This window comes from Eretmochelys imbricata, chromosome 6 (assembly GCF_965152235.1).
Source record: "Eretmochelys imbricata isolate rEreImb1 chromosome 6, rEreImb1.hap1, whole genome shotgun sequence".
In the NCBI taxonomy this organism is placed as follows: domain Eukaryota; kingdom Metazoa; phylum Chordata; order Testudines; family Cheloniidae; genus Eretmochelys; species Eretmochelys imbricata.
The window spans coordinates 73,179,017-73,204,327 of NC_135577.1; the positions used below are offsets into that span (position 1 = coordinate 73,179,017).

Sequence of the window (25,311 nt, forward strand, 5' to 3'; positions counted from 1 at the left end):
TGTTCTAATTGAAGTCAGTGATTTTGCCATTGACTTCAGTGGGAGCAAGAGTAAACCCCCTGAAGGGACTCACTAAATAATAACTTGAATTGAGTTCTTAAAAAGCTGCCTTTTCACCTTTAAAAGCTTTAGAACAGAGAGGTATGGTTTTCCAGTGAAGATGGGCACTTAATTCACTCAGAATGTGAGTGTCATAGTATTGATTATTAATAATAATGAAACATTTATTAGACAACTAGCACATAAGGCCTGACTCACCAGTGACTGACACAGCCTTTACATTAGGACTCTTCCATGCTGGCAGAGTCAAAGCTGCACTAGTGGACCCCAAGAAGTGCCCCGAGCATATGAGGAGTCCCAGGATGGCATGGAATTGGCAAAGCTGACCCTGTGCGAGGCTCCTGCTGAGACCTTGTAGTGTAGGGGGCATGCCAGAACAAAGGAGCCATGGCCAGGCTACACCTCAGCTATTACTGGCTGAGGGAGTGGCCCACCAGGGCTATGGGCAGCCAAGTGCAAGTTAGGGCAGCCCCTCTGGCTGTTCCAGCCTGTGCCAGACAACCCAGCATGGTGGAGGCACACAGGTGACAAAGTTTTGCCTCATTGGGACTTCCTGGTGCCTGGCCCCAAGCTCAGGTACAGGGATGAATTTGGCTCATAGTATCTGGGTGCATTTACATGACTTAGCTTAAAGCCAAAAACGTTTTCCAAGTATATGAAGCTAATACCCCACAACTCCCACTATGCAGAGATGAAGAAAACCTTGCGGGTAGCCTAAATGCACATAGAGTCACTTCTCCTTTATGAGGTGGTTTGGAAAAGCTCTCCTGGTTTTGTGCCTCTGGTGCCCTTTGAATTCCATCTCTCCCAGTTTTGTTTGCCCTTCTCCACAAAGGAGATGGGGCTGCATTGTAGAGCCATTAAATGTTACCCTAAAGGAACCAAATCATTTAGGAAATAAGATTGCTTTCAAAATTATTTTTCAGATGCATTGGAAGGGATTCAGGCCCCTCATTTCATTCTTTCCAAATAGATTGACAGTTGCATTAAATATGTTTCTCCCCTTCAAATGAAATCACATTCCACTACAACCAAAGCCCCTCATGAGATGAAAAAAAGAGATGCTTCTGGTCTTGGACTATGCAGTATCTATATCTAAATGTCTACATCCAGGATTTACTGAACATTACAAATGAAATGTTTAATCCTCCATTGATGCCTCTTTTGGCTACATACTTCCGCCTGTGGACTTAGATGTGGATTAATAACATTTTCTTTGTATATGGCTCTCCCACATAGGCTCTAACCCTTGGAGCCCAGAACATGACCTACAGCATAAAATCCAAGTTTTCATCCCGGTCTCCCACATGTTAATGTAAAGCAGTGACCGTTAGCCTGGATTGGTGCCAGAGGAAAATCAGTTTGTTTTATGTATTTCAATGCTGTCACTGCAGAACCCTCATTTAGTTACATTCAGTGTAATTATTAAAATGGGAATTGGAGGAGCATGTGTGTAAGTGAGGGAGCACGTGTAGTGGAGGAGGGGAAAGCAATTGTGTAGAATCTTGGGCTAAGTTGTATATTATTTCAGATCAGCTGTTGACTTATCTACTTCAGAGTTCCAATAAATAACAGGACAGCAGAAGGCCTGAGAAGTTGCTAGGTGGCAATTAGGCTCCACTGCCCAGGAATCAAATGTGGACTGGAAAACCCTATTGTGTCTTGGACAGTGGCACTGAAATATAAACCAGTTATTAAATTAAATCACTTTATTAAATCACCTTCCTTCCCATGGCAAATGCCAGGGTCCTTGCAAGGGAGAATATTTTCATTCAAACATAAATATCTAAAGTAACTATAAAGAGAGATTTCAGAGTAGCAGCCGTGTTAGTCTGTATCCGCAAAAAGAAAAGGAGTACTTGTGGCACCTTAGAGACGAACAAATTTATTTGAGCATAAGCTTTCGTGAGTGAGCTGTAGCTCACGAAATCTTATGCTCAGATAAATTTGTTCGTCTCTAAGGTGCCACAAGTACGCCTTTTCTTTTTATAAAGAGAGAGCACAAGGAAAGACTGACTGAGCAACGTACGTAAATTATACAATGCTCAGTTCTGTTTGTGTTTCTCCAAGCTTTCTTCACTATGAAACTTCCTCCTAAACGGGCAGTTTTTAACCTCGGATTTTTGTTGACATATTACAATACACAGGTTGCAGTGTAGTGTGTACATCACAAGTTACACTATAGCAGTTAGAAAAGGAGTACTTGTGGCACCTTATAGACTAACCAATTTATCTGAGCATGAGCTTTCGTGAGCTACAGCTCACTTCATCGGATGCATACTGTGGAAACTGCAGAAGACATTATATACACAGAGACCATGAAACAATACCTCCTCCCACCCCACTCTCCTGCTGGTAATAGCTTATCTAAAGTGATCACTCTCCTTACAATGTGTATGATAATCAAGTTGGGCTATTTCCAGCACAAATCCAGGTTTTCTCACCCTCCGCCCCTCCCACCCCCACACTCACACACAAACTCACTCTCCTGCTGGTAATAGCCTATCCAAAGTGACCACTCTCTTTACAATGTGTATGATAATCAAGGTGGGCCATTTCCAGCACAAAACCAGGTTTTCTCACCCCCCACCCCTTTTTTTCCAAAAACCACACACACAAACTCACTCTCCTGCTGGTAATAGCTTATCCAAAGTGACCACTCTCCCTACAATGTGCATGATAATCAAGGTGGGCCAGTTAATCAGTATAAATGATGCGACTGCAGCTTCTCTGACTACATCTAAACATCTAAAGTTAGAGCCTCTAATCACATGTTGTCAAGTATCAGAAGGGTAGCCATGTTAGACTGGATCTGTGAAAACGGCAAAGAGTCCTGTGGCACCTTATAGACTAACAGACGTATTGGAGCATAAGCTTTCGTGGGTGAATATCCACTTCATCGGATGCATAGAATGGAACATACAGAAAAGGTGGAAGTTGCCATACAAACTGTAAGAGGCTAATTAATTAAGATGAGCTATTATCAGCAGGGGAAAAAAACTTTTGTAGTGATAATCAAGATGGCCTATTTAGACAGTTGACAAGAAGGTGTGAGGACACTTAACATGTTGTCAGTTTTAGCCACAGAGAAAGATGTGAAGCCAAAAAAGGGCAGATAGGGCCAGTAGAAGAACTCTGCAAAGGCATAATTGGCATTTATTATTGGTTCATAATTCCAGTTGGAGCTTCAGCTGCCTTTCTTCTTGCTGTGACAGCCTCTTCACTGTAAAAACATGAGGAGTCCTTGTGGCACTCATTGTTTTTGCGGATACAGACTAAGACGGCTACCACTCTGAAACCTCTTCACTGTGAGAATCCATGCAGGGTCAGCTGTGGGGGAGATTCCCATTGAAGTCAATGAGAACTCTGCACATGGAGGGCTTGCAGGTATGATGCCTTTGACCACAGACATTCAAGAGTATCAGATATGGCCAAGGAGATAATACCCGAATTCATGCTCATTTGTTTAGTGATTTGTCACTGCAAATGCTAAATTTACAACAACACTTGATTCACCACCCATTGAAGTCAACAGGTGCCCTTCCATTGACTTCAACGGGCTTTGGATCAGGCCCTGTATCAACAACATTTGTGAATAAGTGAAAGTATTGGTGGCTAACTCCTGCGAGGCTCAAAGCAGCTGAAACACAGCAGACCCCAACTGGCTCTCCACAGCCTGCAGAGATTTTCTGAGCGAGCTGCATCTCTGCAGGGGCAATGCTATATTTAAGCAGGAAAAGACAACTGGGGGTATGTCATGCCAGAGTGCATATCATGGCCTGGGTGTATTGTTCAGCCAGAGACTGAGAGCAGAAACCCCTGGGAAGTGTCAGTATGCCCCACTGGGCACTCTCTTATTGTGATTAAAGGACGCCTCTAGACACTCGAGATTAGAAACAAGAGACTAATGAAGTAACCGATATTATTATGCCAGCAAAAGGAATTAAAGAAAACACATGAACATTAAATCAAGTGGCTGGAATGAGGATATTGTGAATTAGTTTGCTGGAAAGGATGCTGGGAGGGAAAAATTTCCATAAAATCCAGTCAATTTTCTGTAATCTCCACATCTGACTTTTTTCAAACTAGTCATAATCCTACTAAGTAGATCTGTCTCCTGTATTCTTCCTTAATAAAAGCATCACTACCCCCCACCCCAGATAATCTGTGCTGTGCCTAATTGCCTCACTTTTGCTCTATACCCTCCTAACAGTACATTTAATTCTAATGAGAAATTGTCTAGATGTGCTGTATCTGCTGCAAATCCAGGGAGACTGAAGTGTTCTCCTACTGGCTTTTGTATGTTACCATTCCTGATGTCTGTAACAAACCCTGCTGCCTACTCTGCCCCCATATGTACTCTAGCGACACCATCAGAGGACCCAACAACATCAGCCACACCATCAGGGGCTCATTCACCTGCACATCTACTAATGTGATATGCCATCCTGTGCCAGCAATGCCCCTCTGCCACGTACATTGGCAAAACTGAACAGTCTCTACGCAAAAGAATAAATGGACACAAATCAGACATCAGGAACGTTAACATACAAAAGCCAGTAGGAGAACACTTCAATCTCCCTGGACATTCAATAACAGATTTTAAAGTAGCCATTCTTAAACAAAAAACCTTCAAAAACAGACTTCAGAGAGAAACTGCAGAGCTACAATTCATTTGCAAACTTAACACCATTAATTTGGGCTTGAATAGGGACTGGGAGTGGCTGGCTCACTACAAAAGCAATTTTCCCTCTTTGGGTATTGACAGCTCCTCATCAATTATTGGGAGAGGACCACATCCACCCTGATTGAATTGGCCTTGTCAACACTGGTTCTCCACTTGTAAGGTAACTCCCTTCTCTTCATGTGCCAATATATTTATGCCTGTATCTGTAATTTTCACTCCATGCATCTGAACTGGGTTTTTTTACCCACGAAAGCCTATGCCCAAATAAATCTGTTAGTCTTTAAGGTGCTACTGGACTCCTCGTTGTTTAAGTGAGAGAAGAATCAGTCCAACTGACTATAAACAGGAAAGCTCACGTCACTCTACAAATGTAGACTCTAATTGCACTCTACAATTTGAGTAAAATTGAGAAAGTAAACACATAAATGGTGAAAAGTAAGCCAGATTTCAAAGATTTGTTTAGTTATAAAATCCAAAGTATTATAAGTATATATCACATTATAAGAACATGAATAGAGGAGAGTAGAAAAAAGGAACTAAAAATAAATACGTGTTTTTACCTTGATAGTATCCCTTTAAATCATTCAGTTGTGTACAATTCATAACATCCCATTCACACATCCTGTATTTTGACTGCCAGTTGTGTGTGTTCATGGAGGGTTATTGATATTACTCATGACATGATTCAATAAATGAGAAATGGGGTGTTAATCAAAGCCAGAATCTAAAAACCCCTTAACTTTGTAGATGTTTGAATGGTTGACTCTAAAAAAGATTTGGGGTCATGGTGAATAATCAGCGGAACATGAGTTCCCAGTGCAATGCTGTGTCCAAAAGGGTTAATTCAATTCTTGGATGTGTAAACAGAGGAAATCTCAAATTGGATTAGAGAGGTTATTTTACCTCTATACTGTGGTGCAGCCACTGCCAGAATACTGTGCCCAGTTCTGGTGTCCACAATCCAAGAAGGATGCTGATAAATTGGAGTTCAGAGAAGAACCATGAGAACGATGAAAACAGTCAGACTCAAGGAGCTCCATCTATTTGGTTTAACAAAGAGACAGTTAAAGGGAGGCTTGATCACAGTCTATAAGTACCTACATGGGGAACAAATATTTGATAATGGGCTCTCAGTCTAGTAGAGAAAGGTATAACACAATCCAATGGCTGGAAGTTGAAGCTAGACAAATTCAGAATGGAAATAAGGCATAAGTTTTTACAGTGATAGTAATTAACCACTGGAACAAATTACCATGGGTTGTGGTGGATTCTCCATCACTGACAATTTTAAAATCAAGATTGGATGTTTTTCTAAAAGCTTTGCTGTAGGAATTATTTTGAGGGAAGTTATCTGGTCTGTGCTATACAGGAGGTCAGACTAGATGATCACAATGGTCCCTTCTGGCCTTGAAATCTATGAATCTGGATCCTGATCTGCACTACCTGGCTGGTCACTACTGTAAAAAACCCATGTGCTGTAGACAACTGGCAAAATTATTAATCGCACGCACAGTGCTGGGCCTAGACCCCTGTTCCTTCTGCTTCAAACACACAGGCTTCTTGCCCTTTAACTAAAGAAGAATGTCCTTACTTTCCAATTGTAATAGCTGTAGTCAGCTGACTCTTAACCTGGGTTCAGTTGTAGTCTCTTTGAATCTGTTACCCTTGGGTCCCCTACATACACCCACTGCTGGGCAATCTGACTGTTTCCAGCAGGAGTTCAGCTCACTCTCAGGGTCCTTTCCGACTCTTGAGTCTAGTTATGTTCACTTGCCTCTTGTCCCTGGCAGCACTCCCCAGGTCACACCACAGTTCACTGGATGCAAAGACCCCTCCAGCATCCTTTATCCATATCAGGCTCATGGTGCCAGTCTGCCCCAAACAAGGAGGGGGAGAAGGATGGGCTAGCAACTGCCTCAGACTGAGCGCCCCTTGCTAGCAGAGCTCGCTAGCAGTCCCTGGCAGCCTCTCTGCTGCTAGGAAGGAAACAAACCCAACCCTCTAGTTTGTGTGGCCAGTCTTACCTTTTTAAACTCCACTGCTCCAGGCGGAGCACGTTCTGCAGGTGCACCTAACTGGCACTGCTGGAGTGCAGGAATGCTCGTTAGCTTATCAGTACGATGCCCATGTCATCTCAAGCTCATGACAAGAGTTAAAATGTCGACACTGTCAACTATTTCACTGTTTGATCAGTAGTTCAATTGTTCTACTGTTGATCAAATCATTCAAGAAAGGAGAGGGACAATTATGAAGATCACAGAGTCTCAGGTGACAAGGACATGGTTTGTGCATGGGCTTAGGGGAGTATCACTACTCCAGTTCCCCCATTTTAACCCTTGGATTTTATGGAGGCAAATATCTTAGTAAGAGTAAAAAGAGAATACAAATAGCAACACCTGACTATAATTCACTATAAAATAAAAATGATAAAGGCTGTCAATCAATACTCAAGTTTTGGAGAAATGAAGACAAGAAGAAATGTTCCTCATTGGATAGTGGTACACAATAAGCCAAGTGGATTTATGTGAACTTTACATTTTCCTCTGAAGTTCCCAGTATTTGCCACTTTCAGAGCTTGGAGGCTGGACTGGACTGGACGGACCATTGATCTATTCTGTTATGCCAATTCCTAAATTCACCACCAGCCCCTCTGTGTTTATCATCATAGTGAGAGGCTGGTACAAGGAGGGGGATGCTTCTAAATTTTGTGTCACTATATGTGTATATTGCACTTGCTCTGTTGTTTCCAGGGCAAGCGGATTGTCAGTGAGAAACGGAGTTCAGATGGCCTCCTGAGCCAAGGTGGGGACCCAGATCTGAGCGAGGAAGAGGTGGACCACCTGGTAGCTTTCCGTAGAGGGAGACGGATGCAGATCGCCATCACCATGGACAACAAGGAAAAAGTGAGTGCATTCCAAGAGTCTGTGTCATAAGGACTGGTACTCCACCAATTGCTATTGGGCTGGAGGAGCAGAGGGGGAAAGGTTCTGGCAGCCGGTCAGTTGGAGATAGTGTTTTTTAGTAGGTTTCAAAGTAGCAGCCATGTTAGTCTGTATTCGCAAAAAGAAAAGGAGTACTTGTGGCACCTTAGAGACTAACCAATTTATTTGAGCATAAGCTTTCGTGAGCTACAGCTCACTTCATCGGATGCATAAAAGTGGAAAATGCAGTGAGGATGTTTTTATACACACAGATCATGAAAAAATGGGTGTTTATCACTTCAAAAGGTTTTCTCTCCCCCCCACCCCACTCTCCTGCTGGTAATAGCTTATCTAAAGTGATCACTCTTCTTACAATGTGTATGATAATCAAGGTGGGCCATTTCCAGCACAAATCCAGGGTTTAACAAGAACGTCTGAGGAACGGGGTGGGGGTGGGGGGCGAGATAGGAAAAAACAAGGGGAAATAGGTTACCTTGCATAATGACTTAGCCACTCCCAGTCTCTATTCAAGCCTAAATTAATTGTATCCAATTTGCAAATGAATTCCAATTCAGCAGTCTCTCGCTGGAGTCTGGATTTGAAGTTTTTCTGTTGTAATATTGCAACTTTCATGTCTGTAATCGCGTGACCAGAGAGATTGAAGTGTTCTCCAACTGGTTTATGAACGTTATAATTCTTGACATCTGATTTGTGTCCATTTATTCTTTTACATAGAGACTGTCCAGTTTGACCAATGTACATGGCGGAGGGGCATTGCTGGCACATGATGGCATATATCACATTGGTAGATGTGCAGGTGAACGAGCCTCTGATAGCGTGGCTGATGTTATTAGGCCCTGTGATGGTGTCCCCTGAATAGATATGTGGGCACAGTTGGCAACGGGCTTTGTTGCAAGGATAGGTTCCTGGGTTAGTGGTTCTGTTGTTTGGTATGTAGTTGCTGGTGAGTATTTGCTTCAGGTTGGGGGGCTGTCTGTAAGCAAGGGCTGGCCTGTCTCCCAAGATTTGTGAGAATGATGGGTCGTCCTTCAGGATAGGTTATAGATCCTTGATAATGCGTTGGAGAGGTTTTAGTTGGGGGCTGAAGGTGACGGCTAGTGGCGTTCTGTTATTTTCTTTGTTAGGCCTGTCCTGTAGTAGGTGACTTCTGGGTACTCTTCTGGCTCTGTCAATCTGTTTCTTCACTTCAGCAGGTGGGTATTGTAGTTGTAAGAATGCTTGATAGAGATCTTGTAGGTGTTTGTCTCTGTCTGAGGGGTTGGAGCAAATGCGGTTGTATCGCAGAGCTTGGCTGTAGACAATGGACTGTGTGATGTAGTCTGGGTGAAAGCTGGAGGCATGTAGGTAGGAATAGCGGTCAGTAGATTTCCGGTATAGGGTGGTGTTTATGTGACCATCACTTATTAGCACCATAGTGTCCAGGAAGTGTATCTCTTGTGTGGACTGGTCCAGGCTGAGGTTGATGGTGGGATGGAAATTGTTGAAATCATGGTGGAATTCCTCAAGGGCTTCTTTTCCATGGGTCCAGATGATGAAGATGTCATCAATATAGCGCAAGCAGAGTAGGGGTATTAGGGGACGAGAGCTGAGGAAGGGTTCTAAGTCAGCCATAAAAATGTTGGCATACTGTGGGGCCATGCGGGTACCCATAGCAGTGCTGCTGATTTGAAGGTATACATTGTCTCCAAATGTGAAATAGTTATGGGTGAGGACAAAGTCACAAAGTTCAGCCACCAGGTTTGCTGTGACATTATCGGGGATAGTGTTCCTGACGGCTTGTAGTCCATCTTTGTGTGGAATGTTGGTGTAGAGGGCTTCTCCATCCATAGTGGCCAGGATGGTATCTTCAGGAAGATCACCAATGAATTGTAGTTTCCTTAGGAAGTCAGTGGTGTTTTTTAGTAGCATGGGAGTTACCAGGGCTAAAGATGTCTGGCTATCCTAGCTCAGAAGGAGACAAGGCCATAGGCCTTGATCCACGTTCCCTTATCTGCGATCCTAGCTCTAGCTATCTCCAGACTGGTTCAGTTCTGACTTCAGCAGATTCTTCAACATGCTCCCCAAAGGAATCTCATATGATGCTTCTTTGAGGGGAACAAGGGAAAGGGAAGGCATTGCCATGTACTTGCCTTGCATTTAAGGAGGAAAGAATGCAAAAGTTACCATCATTTAGGCCTCATGGACACCTAAAGCCAGCTTTCCACCCAGGGCCAAGGAGCAGAATATAGTCAAAGAGCCCCATCCCAGACAAACAGTCAGTACAACTTAAAAGTTAATTGGGGTAGGCAATATCCATGTCCAAAACAAACTGATGTCACCCATGGGGCAGCCCATTTGACAATTTTGTTGAACTTTTTAGATTTTGGAAACACGGACCAAATACTCTATTGCAAACTCCTTCCTCGCAAAAATGATGTATTTCAATACAAGAGAATCCACAGCCAAGCAAGAGTGTGCCTCTGACACCCTGTGCTCAGGATCATGAAAGATAACAAGAGAAAACATAAAGCTAAATACACAAAACAAGGTTGTACATAAAGATCAAAGGACTAATGCAATTTCCCTCAGTGGGACTGCAGCCAAAGTGTGCTGCTAATTGCCTCAGTTATTTTCCTGCTTTTTCTCCTCCCCACTGAGAGTTTGACTAGAGATACAGGACCCTACTATCTGTTTCTCTCTGGTTGCTTTACACTGAGCGTCATAAAGAAGCAGATAAGTCAGCAGATTGAGCTACCATTGAATACTCAGCAGCGCAGGAGGTTTCCATGGTAGCACAGACCTAGTGTAATAGTTCTACGACACAGCCACTGCCGAAGGGGAATTGTCAGGGCATGTTTGGGGGATAGGGGATGTAGTCTGTGCACCGGTGTGCTGTGGCTATTCTTGCCTGCTCAAACAGCCCTTGGAGTCATTGAAAACCCAATGTATATATTAGGGCAGCCTTGAGGTTGCTCTGTCTTGTGGCATGGGATTGATAAAAGCTATCTTTCCTCTCCCCCCATTCCTGCCCGAATCGTATCTCCTGCAGATCTAATAATCAGAGCCCTAAAGTGTGAGAAAAGGGAGCTGCATTCACAACACCCTATCTCCTCCCCATTCAGTGCCCTACGTGCAAGCTATACTTTGCCATAGTTAAAGCTAAACAGAGGACACTTAGAAAATTAATAGGAAATGTTTTAGGGCATGCTCATTAGGGATCATTGCTGCTTTATAAAGGGAGCTTGCCTATCAAATTCGCCTCCTCCAAAATGTAAATATATGCTGCAACTCAGTTTTCAGGAAGACTCAGTAGGAAGTCCATAACAGTCCAAAAGGCTTGGCTTTCCCTCCCCTCAAATAACTTTCTGATCACACTGTTCTACCACACTTTAAAGACAATGTTCCCAATTAACTTAGCTAACTGGGTATCCCAGGGAGAGGAGCCAACATTTCCCTGTCTCCTATTACGCATTTGCAAATGGCCACAGTGTACTCATTGGACTTTGTCAAAATTTAATCCAGATAACCCCCAATTAATGCTTCTCTGCAAACCCTCAGGCTGTGCTGTCCTCCTCCGATACCAATGTTCATGTTTGGATTTTGAAATTGAAGCAAGTGGTCTGGGTAGGGAAGGAGAGAGAACTTTCATTCCTGCATTCTGGAGGACACGTGCGCGCGAAGGAGTGGCCATGAGAAATGACAAAGTGGGTGCCATTATCCACTCTGAGAAGAATTCCACAAAGTCATTTGGTCGCATTCACAGCTTCGCTGTGCAGCAGCAAAGTGTCAAATGCATAGGATGGGTGCAGAAAAACCAAACTGGAGCTTAAAATAAAAGAGTCTAAATACTGCACCCTAGTGTACAGAAGCAAGAAGTAGATCACTAAGCAGCATTTAAGGGTCTGAAGGCAATGAAAAGAAAGAATTAAGACTGTTGTATGATTTCACCGTCTCCTTATTGGTGGGTTAGTGCAGCCAGGCTGAGTCCTGGACTAATGACACTGGTATGAGCTCACTTTAACAACAGAGCCACCTCTATTTATTATTGGCAGAGAGTACAGAGGCAGCTACTTCCTGAGACAGACATCCTGCCCCTGTACAAAGAGCCATGCTCTTTAGGAGATGTCCATGGATGTGCTAAAAAACACCTCAGCCAGCAAGCAAACAAGGAGCTACCATTCTGACCCTCAGAGAAGGCAGGGTGGAACTGAGAAAACGAAGGTCCTAACAGAAACCACTGGACACTAGATTCTCAACCCCCTTGTGCTCATTTTAGTTAAGTAGGTTTTTTAAAATGTTTTTTTGTAGATTGACTAGTTTTTTAAATCAGCCATAATCTAAAAAAGGTGATTGAGCTGATCTCTGAAACCCTAATTTCCAATACTTATTCGTTATACCTCAATCTTCTACGTTCCAATCAGCCTCATGAGATTCGCTCACCTATTGGGAATACGACGCTGTCTCCCCTACCTTGTTAATTATTGTTATTTGATTTGTAACATGGTAGCACCTGGAGGCCAAGCCCCAATGTGCTGGGTGCTATCCTGACATATCACAAAGAGATGGTTCCTGTCGCAGAGAGCTTAGAATCTAAGGCTATGTGTATACTGCAGCATGGTGTGTAGACTATGGGCGTGTGACTTGCAGCACGCACCAAAGTGTTGTGCTGCAACTGCCCTGTATGGATGCCGCTAGTATGAACTAAAAGGTACCTAGTTTGCATTAATGTAGTCCTCTTCAAACAAGACTTTGTTAACATGAACTAAGTACCTATTAGTTCACACCAGCAGCATCCCCACGGGGCAGTTACAGCAAGGTTGCTACTCTGAAACCTTTTAGGTGCAGCAATTCTAACCCCTGTAGTAGTCCAAATTGCAGGGCCATGTAGACAAGCCCTAAGTATGGGATGAGAGACAACAGATTGGTATGACAAATGGACAGAGGGCGTGTCTACACTGCAATTAAAAACCCACAGCTGGCTCGTGCCAGTTGACTCGGGCTGCAGGGCTGTTTAATTGCAGTGTAGAGTTCTGGGACTCTATCACTTCGCAGGGTCCTAGAGCCCAGGCTCGAGTCCAAGCCCAGAAGTCTACACTACAGTTAAACAGCCCCACAGACAACAAGTCAGCTGGCACAGGCCAGCTATGGGTGTCTAATTGCAGTGTAGACATACCCAGAGGGAACACAAGGTACTACTGAGACAACTGCATGATAAGCAGTACTCAGCCACAAGCAGCCTACAACCAGTGAGTCACAGGACTTGGATACAGCATGATTAAAAAGAAAAGGAGTACTTGTGGCACCTTAGAGACTCACAAAAGCTTATGCTCAAATAAATTTGTTAGTCTCTAAGGTGCCACAAGTACTCCTTTTCTTTTTGCGAATACAGACTAACACGGCTGCTACTCTGAAACCTGTCAGCATGATTAACGCGTATAGTGTCGATGGGACCTCACCAAGCCCAATCTGTGGGATATGCGTAGGTTCCTCACTATGCTACAGATTTTAAACATGTGGTAACTAGAATCAGTTAGAGATGCAGTGCAGGTGGAGCCTAAAACAACAGCTGCCCCTTGTCCGCCTTCAGTTCAGCTTGCACCTGTTGCACCTAGAAACATTTTCTGAAATGGCTTTGTCCAGCCTACACTGCCACTTCAGTCATTTCCGTTACAGATTTGGGAGGGAGCATTGTCAGCAATTCATCCATTTACTGGTGCTGGCAGGACTCCGAAAAGCCGAAGACAGATACATCTGTCTCTCCCACTCTGCCGCCGATTAATCTCCCTCCTGAGAGCTGGTGGGCATCCCGCTAACTAATAGTAAGAACATAGGAATAGATTCATTCATATGTTTTGGTTTGACAATCTCAGAGCAGTTCAGAGCGATGAATAAATACATTAACCCATTTTACAGATGGGGAAACTGAAGCACAGAAAGGTTCAGTGACTTGTCCAAAGCCACAGAGGAAGAAAATCAGGGTCCGATGACTAGGGTACTAGTCTGGGACTCAGGAGATTTGCCTTCAATTCCCTGCTGCCCCACAGACTTCCTGGGTGATCCCAGGCAAGTTATTTTCTCTCCCTGCCTAGTCTCTGTCAGTAAGTTGGGGATAATAGCACTTCCCTTCCTCACAGGAGCATTGTGATGATAAATACATCACAGACTGTGAGGTGCTCAGATCCTATACTAATGGGGATGGTTTAACTACCTCAGAGAGAGAGAGAAGGGAAGAGAATCCTGATTGGCAGTCCCTGTTTCTAGCCTTTAGAAACACTGTTTCCTCCTGTACCACACAGCTCAGGCGGGAGGCACAGGGCTGGCTCTGTGCTTGAAGGGGCAGCTGCATTATTTGTGTTCTCCAGTGGAGATTAAATGTACCTTTGAGCTGAGCTCTAGCAGACTGAGATTGACAGAGTCTTGGCTACATTCTGCTGATGCAGGGGGGCAATTAATTCAAGCACAGCACAATTCAATCCGCCTTTTCAGGAGGCACTGATTCAGCAGCTGCTCTTGCACTCTGCCCTCTTCTCAGCATGGTATCTGCAGGAAGAAAGCTTGTCTCTGTGCTGTCAACACTATGGTGCATGCCATGAGTGGGGGCATGGGAGGGTTTTACATGGTAAGATGGGCAGGTCTGTTCCTTTTTGCCTGCACAGCTCGAAGTGTAGAATGGTTGACAGGACAGCAGGGAGCACAAAGAGACAATGAAATGGAGATTGTAAATCACGCTGGGAGAGTTGGTAAGCACTGCTGGCAGAGTCGCTTGGCTCTCACGGGCAGTGCCTGCCTTTGAGTTTCCATAACATCATGCCATTTGTCCTCGAGCCCAGGAGCCGCTCCGCCTCACAGCATGAAATAGATATTGGGATTGCTGAAGCTTTTTAAACAATGCTTTTTGCTGTAAAGAGCCTTTTGTTTTTGTTTGAGTGTGACAGAGCTCCCAACTTTCCCTATTCCTCACACAAGGGAGAATTGTTCACATTAAAAGAGGGGGATGGCCAGAGCTAGAGGGTGGTAAAGAAGGAGGGGCCCCTTTCTATTTAGGGCCTAATCCCGCTCCTACTGATGTCAATGCAAGGTTTGCACTGAGATGATATCTGGGAGCTTCTGGCATTCCTAAGCTCACTTTGGGCAGCATTTCTGTCCCTGGATAGTATTGCCCTAGCAAAAGTGGGAAAGAAATATGTTAAACTGAATTACTGAGAGGATTCTTTGATACGAAATGCTCTATAAAATGCACAGCATAGCACAATTGATTGGGGTGCATTTAAGGGGCCTTGTCTTGAAGAAACCAGTTTTGGCCATTGCTGGTGGTCAGATACCAGATCAGATGGAGTCAGTGGTCTGATCTTATTCCCATCCAGGGAGTGGTTGCTTTTTCACATTGACTTCAAATAAACCATGATTTGAGGACTTCAGTAGCTCAGACATAAGTGAGAGGTTTTTCGCAGGAGTGGGTAGGTGAGATTCTGTGGCCTGTGTTGTGCGGGGGGTGGGGGGGGTCGGACTAGATGATCATAATGGTCCCTTCTGACCTTAATATCTATGAATCTATAAAAGACTTCTTAGCCCAAAGCCGCACAATTTCTGATGCGGTAGGTGTACTCGATCTGTCACGCATTAACAGAGAGATTGTTTTACAGACACCTCTTGTCCCATCTAGACAACCTTCCGCCCCATGGTGAGGCGCACCTTCTCTTCCACTCACAATCACGTGGACCCCCTCTCCTGTTCCATTTACGTCCCCTGGACCCATCTTCCCGCAACTGGCAATAAGGCAGAACTACCTGCCTGCTTACTGGCAATCACACGCACCCACCTCCATGCCAGACTTGCCAGTTTGAATCCCACTCATGAATGCACGTCATCTCTATGGCTCTTGCTGCAGTGGCGATCTCATTGAACTCTGTACCACCAGTGCATGTAGGTATTTGTAGCTGTCTGCCGTGCATTCCCTACATTTCTAAGAGCCTATGATTATGTGATTTGTGCTTTTTGAAAAATATCATACATGCCATCACCCCCTCCCACCTATTATATTCCTGTCTTTCCTCTTCTTCCCTTGTACATGCTTCCCTTCTGCCTGGTCTTCCTATTCCCCTGCACCAGCTGCCACAGCCCTGGTCCCTTGCTTCTATGTTCTTGCCCATGTTGGCCTGCCATGTGGTCTCCCTGCTCCCTGGCACATCCTGCAGGACAGTCTTGTCCTTGGTTCCCTTCTCTTCTGTTCCACTGGCAGCTTCTGGGGGGAGGCTGGTACCACCACACCCGTTGCTGGCTCTAGTCTTTGAGGAGTAGACTGTTTCCTTTGCCCCTTTTTCTCTTATGCAGAAGCAATCAGCAGTGGAGGCAACTAAGTTGGCTCTTCCATTTCATTTCCAGATGCTTCTGCAGATGCTCAGTCTCTTCACAGGAAGCTTCCTACCACTAAGAAAAGGAGGACTTGTGGCACCTTAGAGACTAACAAATTTATTAGAGCATAAGCTTTCGTGAGCTACAGCTCACTTCATCAGATGCATTCTGATGAAGTGAGCTGTAGCTCACGAAAGCTTATGCTCAAATAAATTTGTTAGTCTCTAAGGTGCCACAAGTCCTCCTTTTCTTTTTGTGAATACAGACTAACACGGCGGCTACTCTGAAACCTTCCTACCACTGTGTCTCAACCTGGGGATGGACCACCCCAAGTGACAAGAGGGTAATTCTCTATTCCCATTCAGTTCAGGGCTTTTTACTGAGATTACTAGCAAGGATGCTAATCCATACCAATTGTGATGGTGGTTTTTGTGGTATGAATGCCTGTCCACAAGGAACTGAACTGAGTCTCAGTCTCAATATACAGGCAGCTGAACAGATGGTGATTACTGCCAGCAGTTACCAGCCTCATCTAGATTGAGAATGATGACCTATAAGCAAAAGGCCCTTCCCCTCTTTTCCATATCCCCTTGTCCTGAGCCATCCAGTCTGTCCAGGCTAACAATGCCCACATTCACTCAGCCCCAGCTACACATGCTCTCCTCCTTCACTCTCTTGCACGCTCACAGATCAATCCATTCCTTGCTGACTCTTTAACACCCAGAGTCTCCCTCCCTCAGACAGATGCAGCACTGTGTGGAGTGGCTTGGATTGTCTAGAATGCCATCTAGAATGCCCTGTGGATGGCTCAACAGCTCTGACACCCAGTCTTGGGCTATCCAGACACTTGGTCCTTTTCCTCTCTCTGGTGGCTGTGGTGTGGAAGTTGCTTTCAGATCTCCAGGCTCTCTTTTAGAAATGAGTTTGCATGAAGGCTGTTGACATTTTGCTGGATTGAGCAAGTGACTAGAAGCTTACCCAGCCTAACACAGGGGTGTGTCCTATATTTTAAGAATCAATATGGGTAAAGTGCTTACCTTGTCTCTCCTCCCAGAGAGCCGTGGGGTTGTCAACCAACAACCCCTCTGGGCCACATATAGCACAGCAGAAATCTTCATCTCTTGTAAGCTTTCCCTTAAACAAAGACCAAACAGCACCTTTCAGGCAGAATCATGTTGTCTTTTAGAATTGTACTTTTGTGGTTTGCTAAAGTCAAGTCTCCATGAGAGAGCACGGTGTGATCATGTCTCCTCCCTAGTAGGCTGCACCAGCTCTGCCACTCAAAATGTCAGCCTGGCTCTGCAGACAGTAGAGTTCTTAGAGATTTAAAGGTGCAGCACACATTAAGCAAAGGCAGAACACTTACAGAGCAAACTAGACCACAGGCTCCAACTCAGAAGCGATGGCATAACATTGAGAAGCCACATTCATAAACCTTTCACTCCCACTCACTGTTGCCATGACAGACCACAGGCTCTCCATCTTGGACTCCCCATGCTGCTGCTCTCACTGACAGGTTGACATCCCCACAAAACTCCTTGCCGATTGATTTGCAGCCAGGGAACCCACTAAAAGCCAATTGGACACTAATATGCTCTTCCCTCATGGGTGATGAGTGAGGTGGTGCTGTGCCTGTCAGCCTGAGAATGGGGCAGCAGCATGGGAAGGCTGAGCATGCCAGTGCCCACCTTTGGTCTGGAGGTGGACATGGCTCCCACGATTTTTCATCAAATGTAATCTGGAGCTGAAGTGCAATATTTCTGATGGTGGGTTAAGTGGCTTTACCATAGCAACTGCCTAAGAGCCCACAGCTTGGAAAAAGTATAGGGTTGGATCCCACCCTCAGGATCTGTGCATGGAACGGATGCTGCATGCAATTCTCCCCACCATACAGAAGGAGAAATCAGCTGCCTCCATAGCAGCAGTCCTGTGTTCCCTCAGCCCTCACAGAAAGCTCTCTATGGTGTCTGGGAATATAAAAGTGGTGAGGGCTTGAGAACTGGCTGTGGAGGACCCACATTTCACACACCTTCATTTCCTGCATCCAGCAGAAACAGAGAAAAATTAGAGCCAGAAGCCATAGTCCTGTTCCTACAGAACATTCTCTGTCCCTCTGAGCTGGAGCACTGGGGAGCCCATGAAGAAGCACAGGGACTCCATGCACCTGACCCTGTGCATCAAGCATATGCCTGAGCTCAGTGTGGACAGCAGAGTTCCTGGCCCCTGTGCAGGTGTTTCCACAATGGGACATGATCTGGCCTGTTTGGGGGAGTAGATCCCTTTGTCCCTGGAAACTCTGAGAATCCAACTCTGCTTCACCCTGTGTGCAGAGCAGAACTGACATCAAACATGGCTTCCACTCCCACAGAAACTGATAAAATCAATTCCCCCAGCTTTTGTAAAGAGCAGCCTTGTTCTCCCCTTCCCTTGCTGTCTGTATCCATGACTTTCCCCTGGTTGCAGGATTCTGATTATTGTCAGTAGGGCTTAAGGCAAGTCTCACTGGCTGTGTGTTTGGTAGCAGTTTTCCTAAGAGGGCCCTCCACGCTCTAGCATTTTTCATGGCTACGTTTCAGGAGAATCACTTTGTGCATTAGAGCTGTGAGCCAGCACACCCGCACCACTGGAGCATACCTGTTAATTAGCATGTTACATCTTGCAAATAGATAGATAGGTATGTGGCTTCTGGGCATTTTACATTGCCTTTTTATTAACAGCATTTCCCTAAGTGATACATCTCAAGTGAAACCATTTCCAGTCTGGAGATGGACGAACCGCCCTCACCGGCTCAGCTATACATGTCAGAATATGTCACCCCTCCCCACAACAGAGAGAAACCCACTGCCAAAAAGCGAAAGAGAGAAAGTGTTCCATTTGACACTGCGGATGTGGTTTTCCAAAGAACTCAGCTCCCATATGGGCATCACAATAGGTGGTCAGAAAAAATAATCCACCCAATGTGCTGAGCTTTTTTGAAAATCTGGCCCAGTTGTGGGTGCTGAGCACTTGGAAATCTGGCTCCGAGCTGCTTTGAAAATCTAGCCCCACATAACTAGGATCTGCTGCTTTTACTCACATGGACTAGCACCTTCCTCTGCAGTTACTCCATTTCAGTGGGACTACCCATGGAGTAAGGGTAGCAAATCTGACCCTAAAGAGCTTAAGAAACCATACTAATGTATCTCCTCCAATCAGGATCTGCAGATGGCATCTGCTTGATTGAGTCAGATGATTTATCATCTTCATTTTGAAAATAAAAATTCAATGAGATGGTCTAGACCCCAAAATGAACTCATTTAATCTTTCCTACCTGTGGGGATCTTACCAAGGGTGGGATTTGCATGTACTGTGTCAATGGCAGCATTTAAAAACAAGCCTTCTAGAGTAATACTAGCTTGAAAGATCCCAAACAAACCTAAGGTGTGGTCCTTCAGCTGCCCATCCTCTTCCTCCTGTAAGGGGGGTCCCACTGAAGTCAATTGGACTCTGTGAAGGAGTGAAGTTCAAGCATGCAGATCTTTTGGCAGAACTGGGCTCCTAGAAAGGCGCAGACACATGACCCTCTCTCCTCTCCCTTCCTCCAGAGAACAGCATTTCTTCTGAAAGCCCACCCTCAGAAACACCAATGCTGCCATCAACATCTATGTGACAATTCCTACTTGGCGCATAGACTTGAGAGGCAGCATGACCTGGTGACCGGAGCAAAGGGCTGGGAGCACAGATGGCGGCTTGAGCACAGGGGTTCTTGATCCTGGTGCAGTGACTGTCTCACGGTTGGGTGTTAACCTTTCTGTGCCTCAGTTTCCCCATGTGTAGAAGGGCAATAACGTTATTCACCGCACACGGGCACTGTGTGGAACAGGGGGTTAAGGTTCGTACAGTGCTTTTAAAATAAAGTGCTGCGATAGTGGGGAGTGTTGATAGCACACAGAAGATGCTGGCCAGAGTTTTTATTGCGTCCAAGGGACATGAAAATGCCCTCTCTGTGGCTGGACTTGCATGATCATGCCTGGCGCTAAGTCAAAGGGAGAGGCTTGGCAGCGTGGGAAGCTTTCATGCTAGAGTGGTCAGACAGAGGCTGTGATGATGATGGTGGCAGGGTTGAATTAAGGCAGTCTGGGGCTTTCGGCACAACCCATATGGGCCCCTCATGCCCCTCCCCCACAGTGTTGTAGCACTGCCCCTCCTTGGGTTGGCAGCAGGTTCAGTTAAGATGAGTGGGGCCGTTCACATCTCTTGGAGCAATTGGTTCAAGCTGTCTGCAGACTCAGGCAGGCATCAGTTACACTTGGGGCACATTTTCAAGCTTCTCCTTGCACCCCTGAGAGATAGAAACATCATTTTAAAAACTTGAAAGTGGAGATTCTGATCTCCTCATGTAAGTTTGGGAACTGATGTGCTAAGTGTAAGGCCAATGGGGTGCCTATGCCTTAATCTGGCCATAGGTGGTGGATTCTGTGCAACACCTGAAAAGTAGACTGCAGATCACTGATGTGTCCCCAGATGCTCAGGGCTTCTTGAATCAGAGCCCAGATACTGAAATAACTCTGAGCTTTACTGATCATGTCAGCACTGAGTGAGTATTCACACAGTTCTCTAACTAGCTAATGTCCTCTCTCACTGTACTGCCCCCTGGGATGGCTCCTCTGGGAGCAGAGTCTTTTCCACAACAGCACACGCAACACCTTCCTAATTTTATTTCTGAGCGTCCTTTCAAACTCTATTAGCCAATTCTGATCCCACTCGCCTTGATTGTGCTGTGTAACTCCAAGCAATTTCAGTTAAGGTGCTCCGGATGCTATGTGCTATAGAAACTTGGCTGGAAAGTTTCACTGAAATGCCACTTGATTTTCATCAGTGTAATGAAAGCAGAATCAGGGCCTATAGTTTCAGCATTTTAATTAATTCCTCATCACCCTTTGCCTTGTTTCAGTAATATCCTCTATGGCATCTAAGAGTTTTGTTTGTTGTCTAAAATTCGCACTAAGCAACTAGCCAGAATAGGATTCCTGTTTTCAGCTCAGACATGACTTCACAGAGTTATCACTTCCAAGCTGTTTGTGCTGTGAATTTGCTCTTTATATTTTTGTTTTCCTTTCATGTGCAAAACTCAGGCGAGCTGATGGCCTTGGGGCCACACGTGACTTTCCAGTAACACTCCCATAGAGGATTGGGTGCAATTTTGGAAATCCCTTGGCTACGATTTTGCCTTTCCGATGCCGTGCCACTCCCAAGGGGGTTGTTGGTCTCCCTGCTGCAAAATAACAAGTTGCTACATCCACGTGGAATTTGTGCAGTCAGCCCCTATGCGGCCAAAACTGGGGGTGACCGCAGTGATAAATGCTGTGTCATTTGGCAGCAAAATGTGCCAAAGATCATGTGATGCAGCAGCAAGCAGTGGGCAGCCGAGGCAGCTCGAGTAGGGATGCAGCTGGGGGCAGTACACAGAGCAGGATGTTCCGGCTGTGTCATCGTCATCAGGCCAGTGGGGTTTGCTGAAGTTTCTTCAGCTGGTGGTTCACCCACTGGAGCTGCTTTTTCTTCGCACTGGCAGTTCTCCATTCCAAACACTGGTTGGTAAGAATGAGGCAGCGATCCAGGGATCCCACAGTTTGTGTGATTCTCCAGTGAGGGGATGCAGGATCATTCCCAGTTAGGCAGCAGGGTCTCATAGCAAAGAACAGATACAAGTGAGGAACCTTTACCTTCCTGAGGTTCAGGGCTTGTCTACATGGGGAAGTTATTCCGGAACAAGGCAAGGGGTGGATTTAAGGCAGTAGAGCTGTTCCAGAGTAGCTCCCCATGTGGCCACTCTTGCTCTGGAATAGCTCCAGTGCTTTAAATTCACACCTTACCTTATTCTGGAATAACCCCCTGTGTAGACAAGCCCTAAACCTGTCCCAGCCTTCACATGATTGCTGTTTATAATAGTGGAGTCTGAGGAGTTGAAGGGTAGGGAGAATAGGAGAGGCGCATCCAACAAGCGCCCTCTTTCCTGCCTGCCCTTCCTGTTTTATTTGACAGGCACAAGAGATTAACATTGAAAGAAATTGACACAGGAGGGCTGATGGTTTTCACACTCCCTGCTACTCTTGCAAGTGGGTGCTAGCCTCCCTCTGCTGTATACTGTGCTCCCGTCATAAGCTTCCGTGAGCGTGACACACACGCGCAGCTGTACACTCTATGATTCTGTGACCTGAGTTTTTTCTTAAAGTCTTCCCCCCTCCCCCTCCCCATGCTGTATGTCCCTGCTGCTGCCTGGAGGCATTAAGAAAGTCATGCAATTCCCTACCCTACTGCCTCCCCACCGAATGTACTCTCTAAATGGTACTAGCAGTATGTTTCTACTTCATGAAGTTTCCAAGCTCTGATTGTCCCTGGAGTAGGTTTCAGGAAACAGCACTGGGTCTCACTACCAAGCTAGAGTTGTGAAGGAGCAATGTGGCAAAGCTTGCGCTCCTATCGGAGGTTACCAGCTGCTCCATTGGTGTCTCTTGCAAGTAACACTGCACCAAGTGACACTGCAATTTGCCTTGGAGAAGGGCACGTTTCTGCTTTCCTAGTTAAAAATAAAGCACAAGTACTGCAGTCCACAAGTGAGAGGGAAGAGTGTACAGGGAAGGAAAGAGGCAGGAGAGCTTCAGGACTGCGCTGGGGCTAGATGGAGCAAGTAACAACCAGTGATCAAAGAGAAAAGGGTGGGGGTGGAAGGGCACCACAAAAACAAAATGTCACACTGAAGGAACCAGCAGGAACTGCCTCCTCAGAAGGACAGTCTGAGAGTCAGGAGCCATGAATTCAATTCCAGCTCTGCCACAGACTTCCTTTGTGCCCTTTGGCAAGTCATTTAACCTATCCCTGCTTCAGACCCCTGGTTTCTGATGATAATGATCAGTGATCTCACAGGGAGACTCCGAAGCTAGTCTTATTTACCCACAAAGCACTTTGACACCCTGTCATTGAAGGCCCTATAGATGTGATCTGTAATCACCCAAGATGGCAACAAAAGGGTAACAGGCAGAGGAGGCAATGCAGTAGAGAATAGCGCTCGTTACAGTAAATCAATTTAACACCAAAGGGATCCCACGGGTTGAGCTGACTTCAGGCCCTTCATGGAAGAAGGGCTTAAACTGGGTGGAGTTTTCATGATCTCCAAGGAGGGGTGCCAGGGCTCCTGTATCAGTGTTCAGGGGGGATCCCCTGTGATCTTTGCCAGCCTTGTCCATAGCTGACTGTATTTGTAAGAACATGTACTTGCAGTGGGCCAGAAAACTGTCTGTTTCATTTGCTTAATGCTTTGTCCATGGTTCACTAAGAGTGGGGAGGGTAACTCCAAGGCACCATCTCTGCCGCAACGGTCTGGAGATCTGTTACAATACAATTCAAGGTAATGAGATAGGACCTAATTGTGTCCCTCTAAGCGTGTTAGAGAGCTGGACTGTCAAGACTTTAGCCTGGATACAGGGACATGGGCACATCCTGTTAGGAGTACTAGTGCCAATGTAGGATCCAGACCTGTAGTTTTTCCTAAAATAGTATTTTAAGTTTGGCTTGCCTGTTTGATTTTTAATATACATACATTCTTACTAATATGTGTGAACAAAGGGATCCATACTAAGGACAAAGACAGACACTGTATATCTTGCTTTTGCCTAAGCCAAATGGGTTTGTTAGTATAATGGGACCAAATAAAAGCAGTGAAAGTGTTCCTGGGCATGGTGGAAGTGTAATATATAACCGCACACTTAAGAACTGCCTCAACTCCTTATCTCAAGGCAAGGTCAAGCAACCAGTCAGAAGGGGCAAGGGAGGGTTGGGGGGAAAGATAAAACACTAAAAGACCAAAAAAATGCCTGCCCCTGACTGTAGCACAACCTCACTCCTTACCCCTCCCGTGGGGTACAAAAGGGGTGGAATAAAGACCCTAGACCTATGACCCCACAAAACAGAACATGACCATAAGTTGTAAAGGGTGGAACTGTGGGTGTGCATTACAAGTATAATTTTGGCTGCTAAGAAGAGGGAAGTAGGAAACACTGGAAAACAAGGCTGTGCGGCGTCAAAGTTATGGGACACATGTTTGCTGAAAACTAATCCCAATAAACATCGCATTGCCTGCACTTAGAACTTCTGGTCTTCTGCTTTCTGTCTGTGTAACAAGAACCAGGGGAAAGAATAAAGGAAAAGCCCTCCAACACCTCCCAACTTTACCATAGCAACATTTAACCAGATTGCAATTGGTACCCTGACTCCACTACAGAGCCTCAAGGCTATTTAGGCACCTAACCCCGACTGAAATACCTTTGAGGAACTGGTTTTTGGTGCTTTAAGCTTTCTCTAGATCAGCTTTCCCGTTGATCTCTCTACTCCACCATGCTGCCAAAGAGGAATGTGTCCCCTTTTGCTGCTGTCCTTCTTGCGTCTTGGTGCCCCATTTTCCCTTGCTAGTGCCGGTTTGACTCAGTGCAGCAGGAGCTAACTTTGTCTCTTCTGTTCGCCTTTTGTCTCCTGAGAAATCCCTTTTGGTTTTGCACAGTTGCTCAAAGGCCTGGCACTAATTTCTCACTCTAGAGTCCATGCACAATCGTGAATCATGTCTCTTCTGTATCCCTATAGGTGGATGAAAGAAGAACAGTGGAGAGGAGGCGATCAGACACTGACAAGTATCCAGAGAGTGAGCACAACATAAAGGTGAGAGGGGTCCTTGGTGCTGATTGGTGTTCATGCGAAGGGGGTGGTGATGTAGTGAACTGTAGGTCCTGATTGTCAGAGGGACTGACCATCCACAGCTGCCCTTGAAGTTAATGGGAGCTTTGAGTGCTCAGCCTAGCTGGCAATCAGCCCTCATGGCATTCATGGTAGTGCCTGTCTTCATCGCAGTAGTGACTGCTCAGGTTGCCTTGAGTACGGAGTGGTACAGGGAGTCCTCTCCTTGACTGCCTCTTTCACCACCCACCCCATTGTAAAAAGAAAAGGAGGACTTGTGGCACCTTAGAGACTAACAAATTTATTTGAGCATAAGCTTTCGTGAGCTACAGCTCACTTCATCGGATGCATTCAGTGGAAACTACAGTGGGGAGATTTACATACATAGAGAACATGAAACAATGGGAACAGCCCCATGCCAAAGGAATGGACAAGCTTGTTCAAAAATTAGAGATGGAAAAGATGGATTGAGTCACCTGGCCCATCTCCCCATCGATGCAGGATTGTGCTCCAGAGTATTATCCAGAGCTTTGTCTCAGCTGGCTTTAAATTATATGATCATGAGGAAAATGCGAACTACTGAAG

The 25,311-nt window shown here is 45.5% G+C and overlaps 1 protein-coding gene across 1 annotated transcript in view; it reads left to right on the plus strand.

The window, feature by feature from the left end:
• The window catches only part of CCDC9B (coiled-coil domain containing 9B), a 91,801-nt gene that overhangs the window by 34,609 nt on the left and 31,881 nt on the right, over positions 1-25,311 (plus strand). The window contains exons 5-6 of the mRNA XM_077818686.1: positions 7,498-7,650; positions 24,637-24,711. Of these exons, the coding sequence (XP_077674812.1) occupies positions 7,498-7,650; positions 24,637-24,711 (228 nt within the window). The remainder of the gene's footprint in view (positions 1-7,497; positions 7,651-24,636; positions 24,712-25,311) is intronic.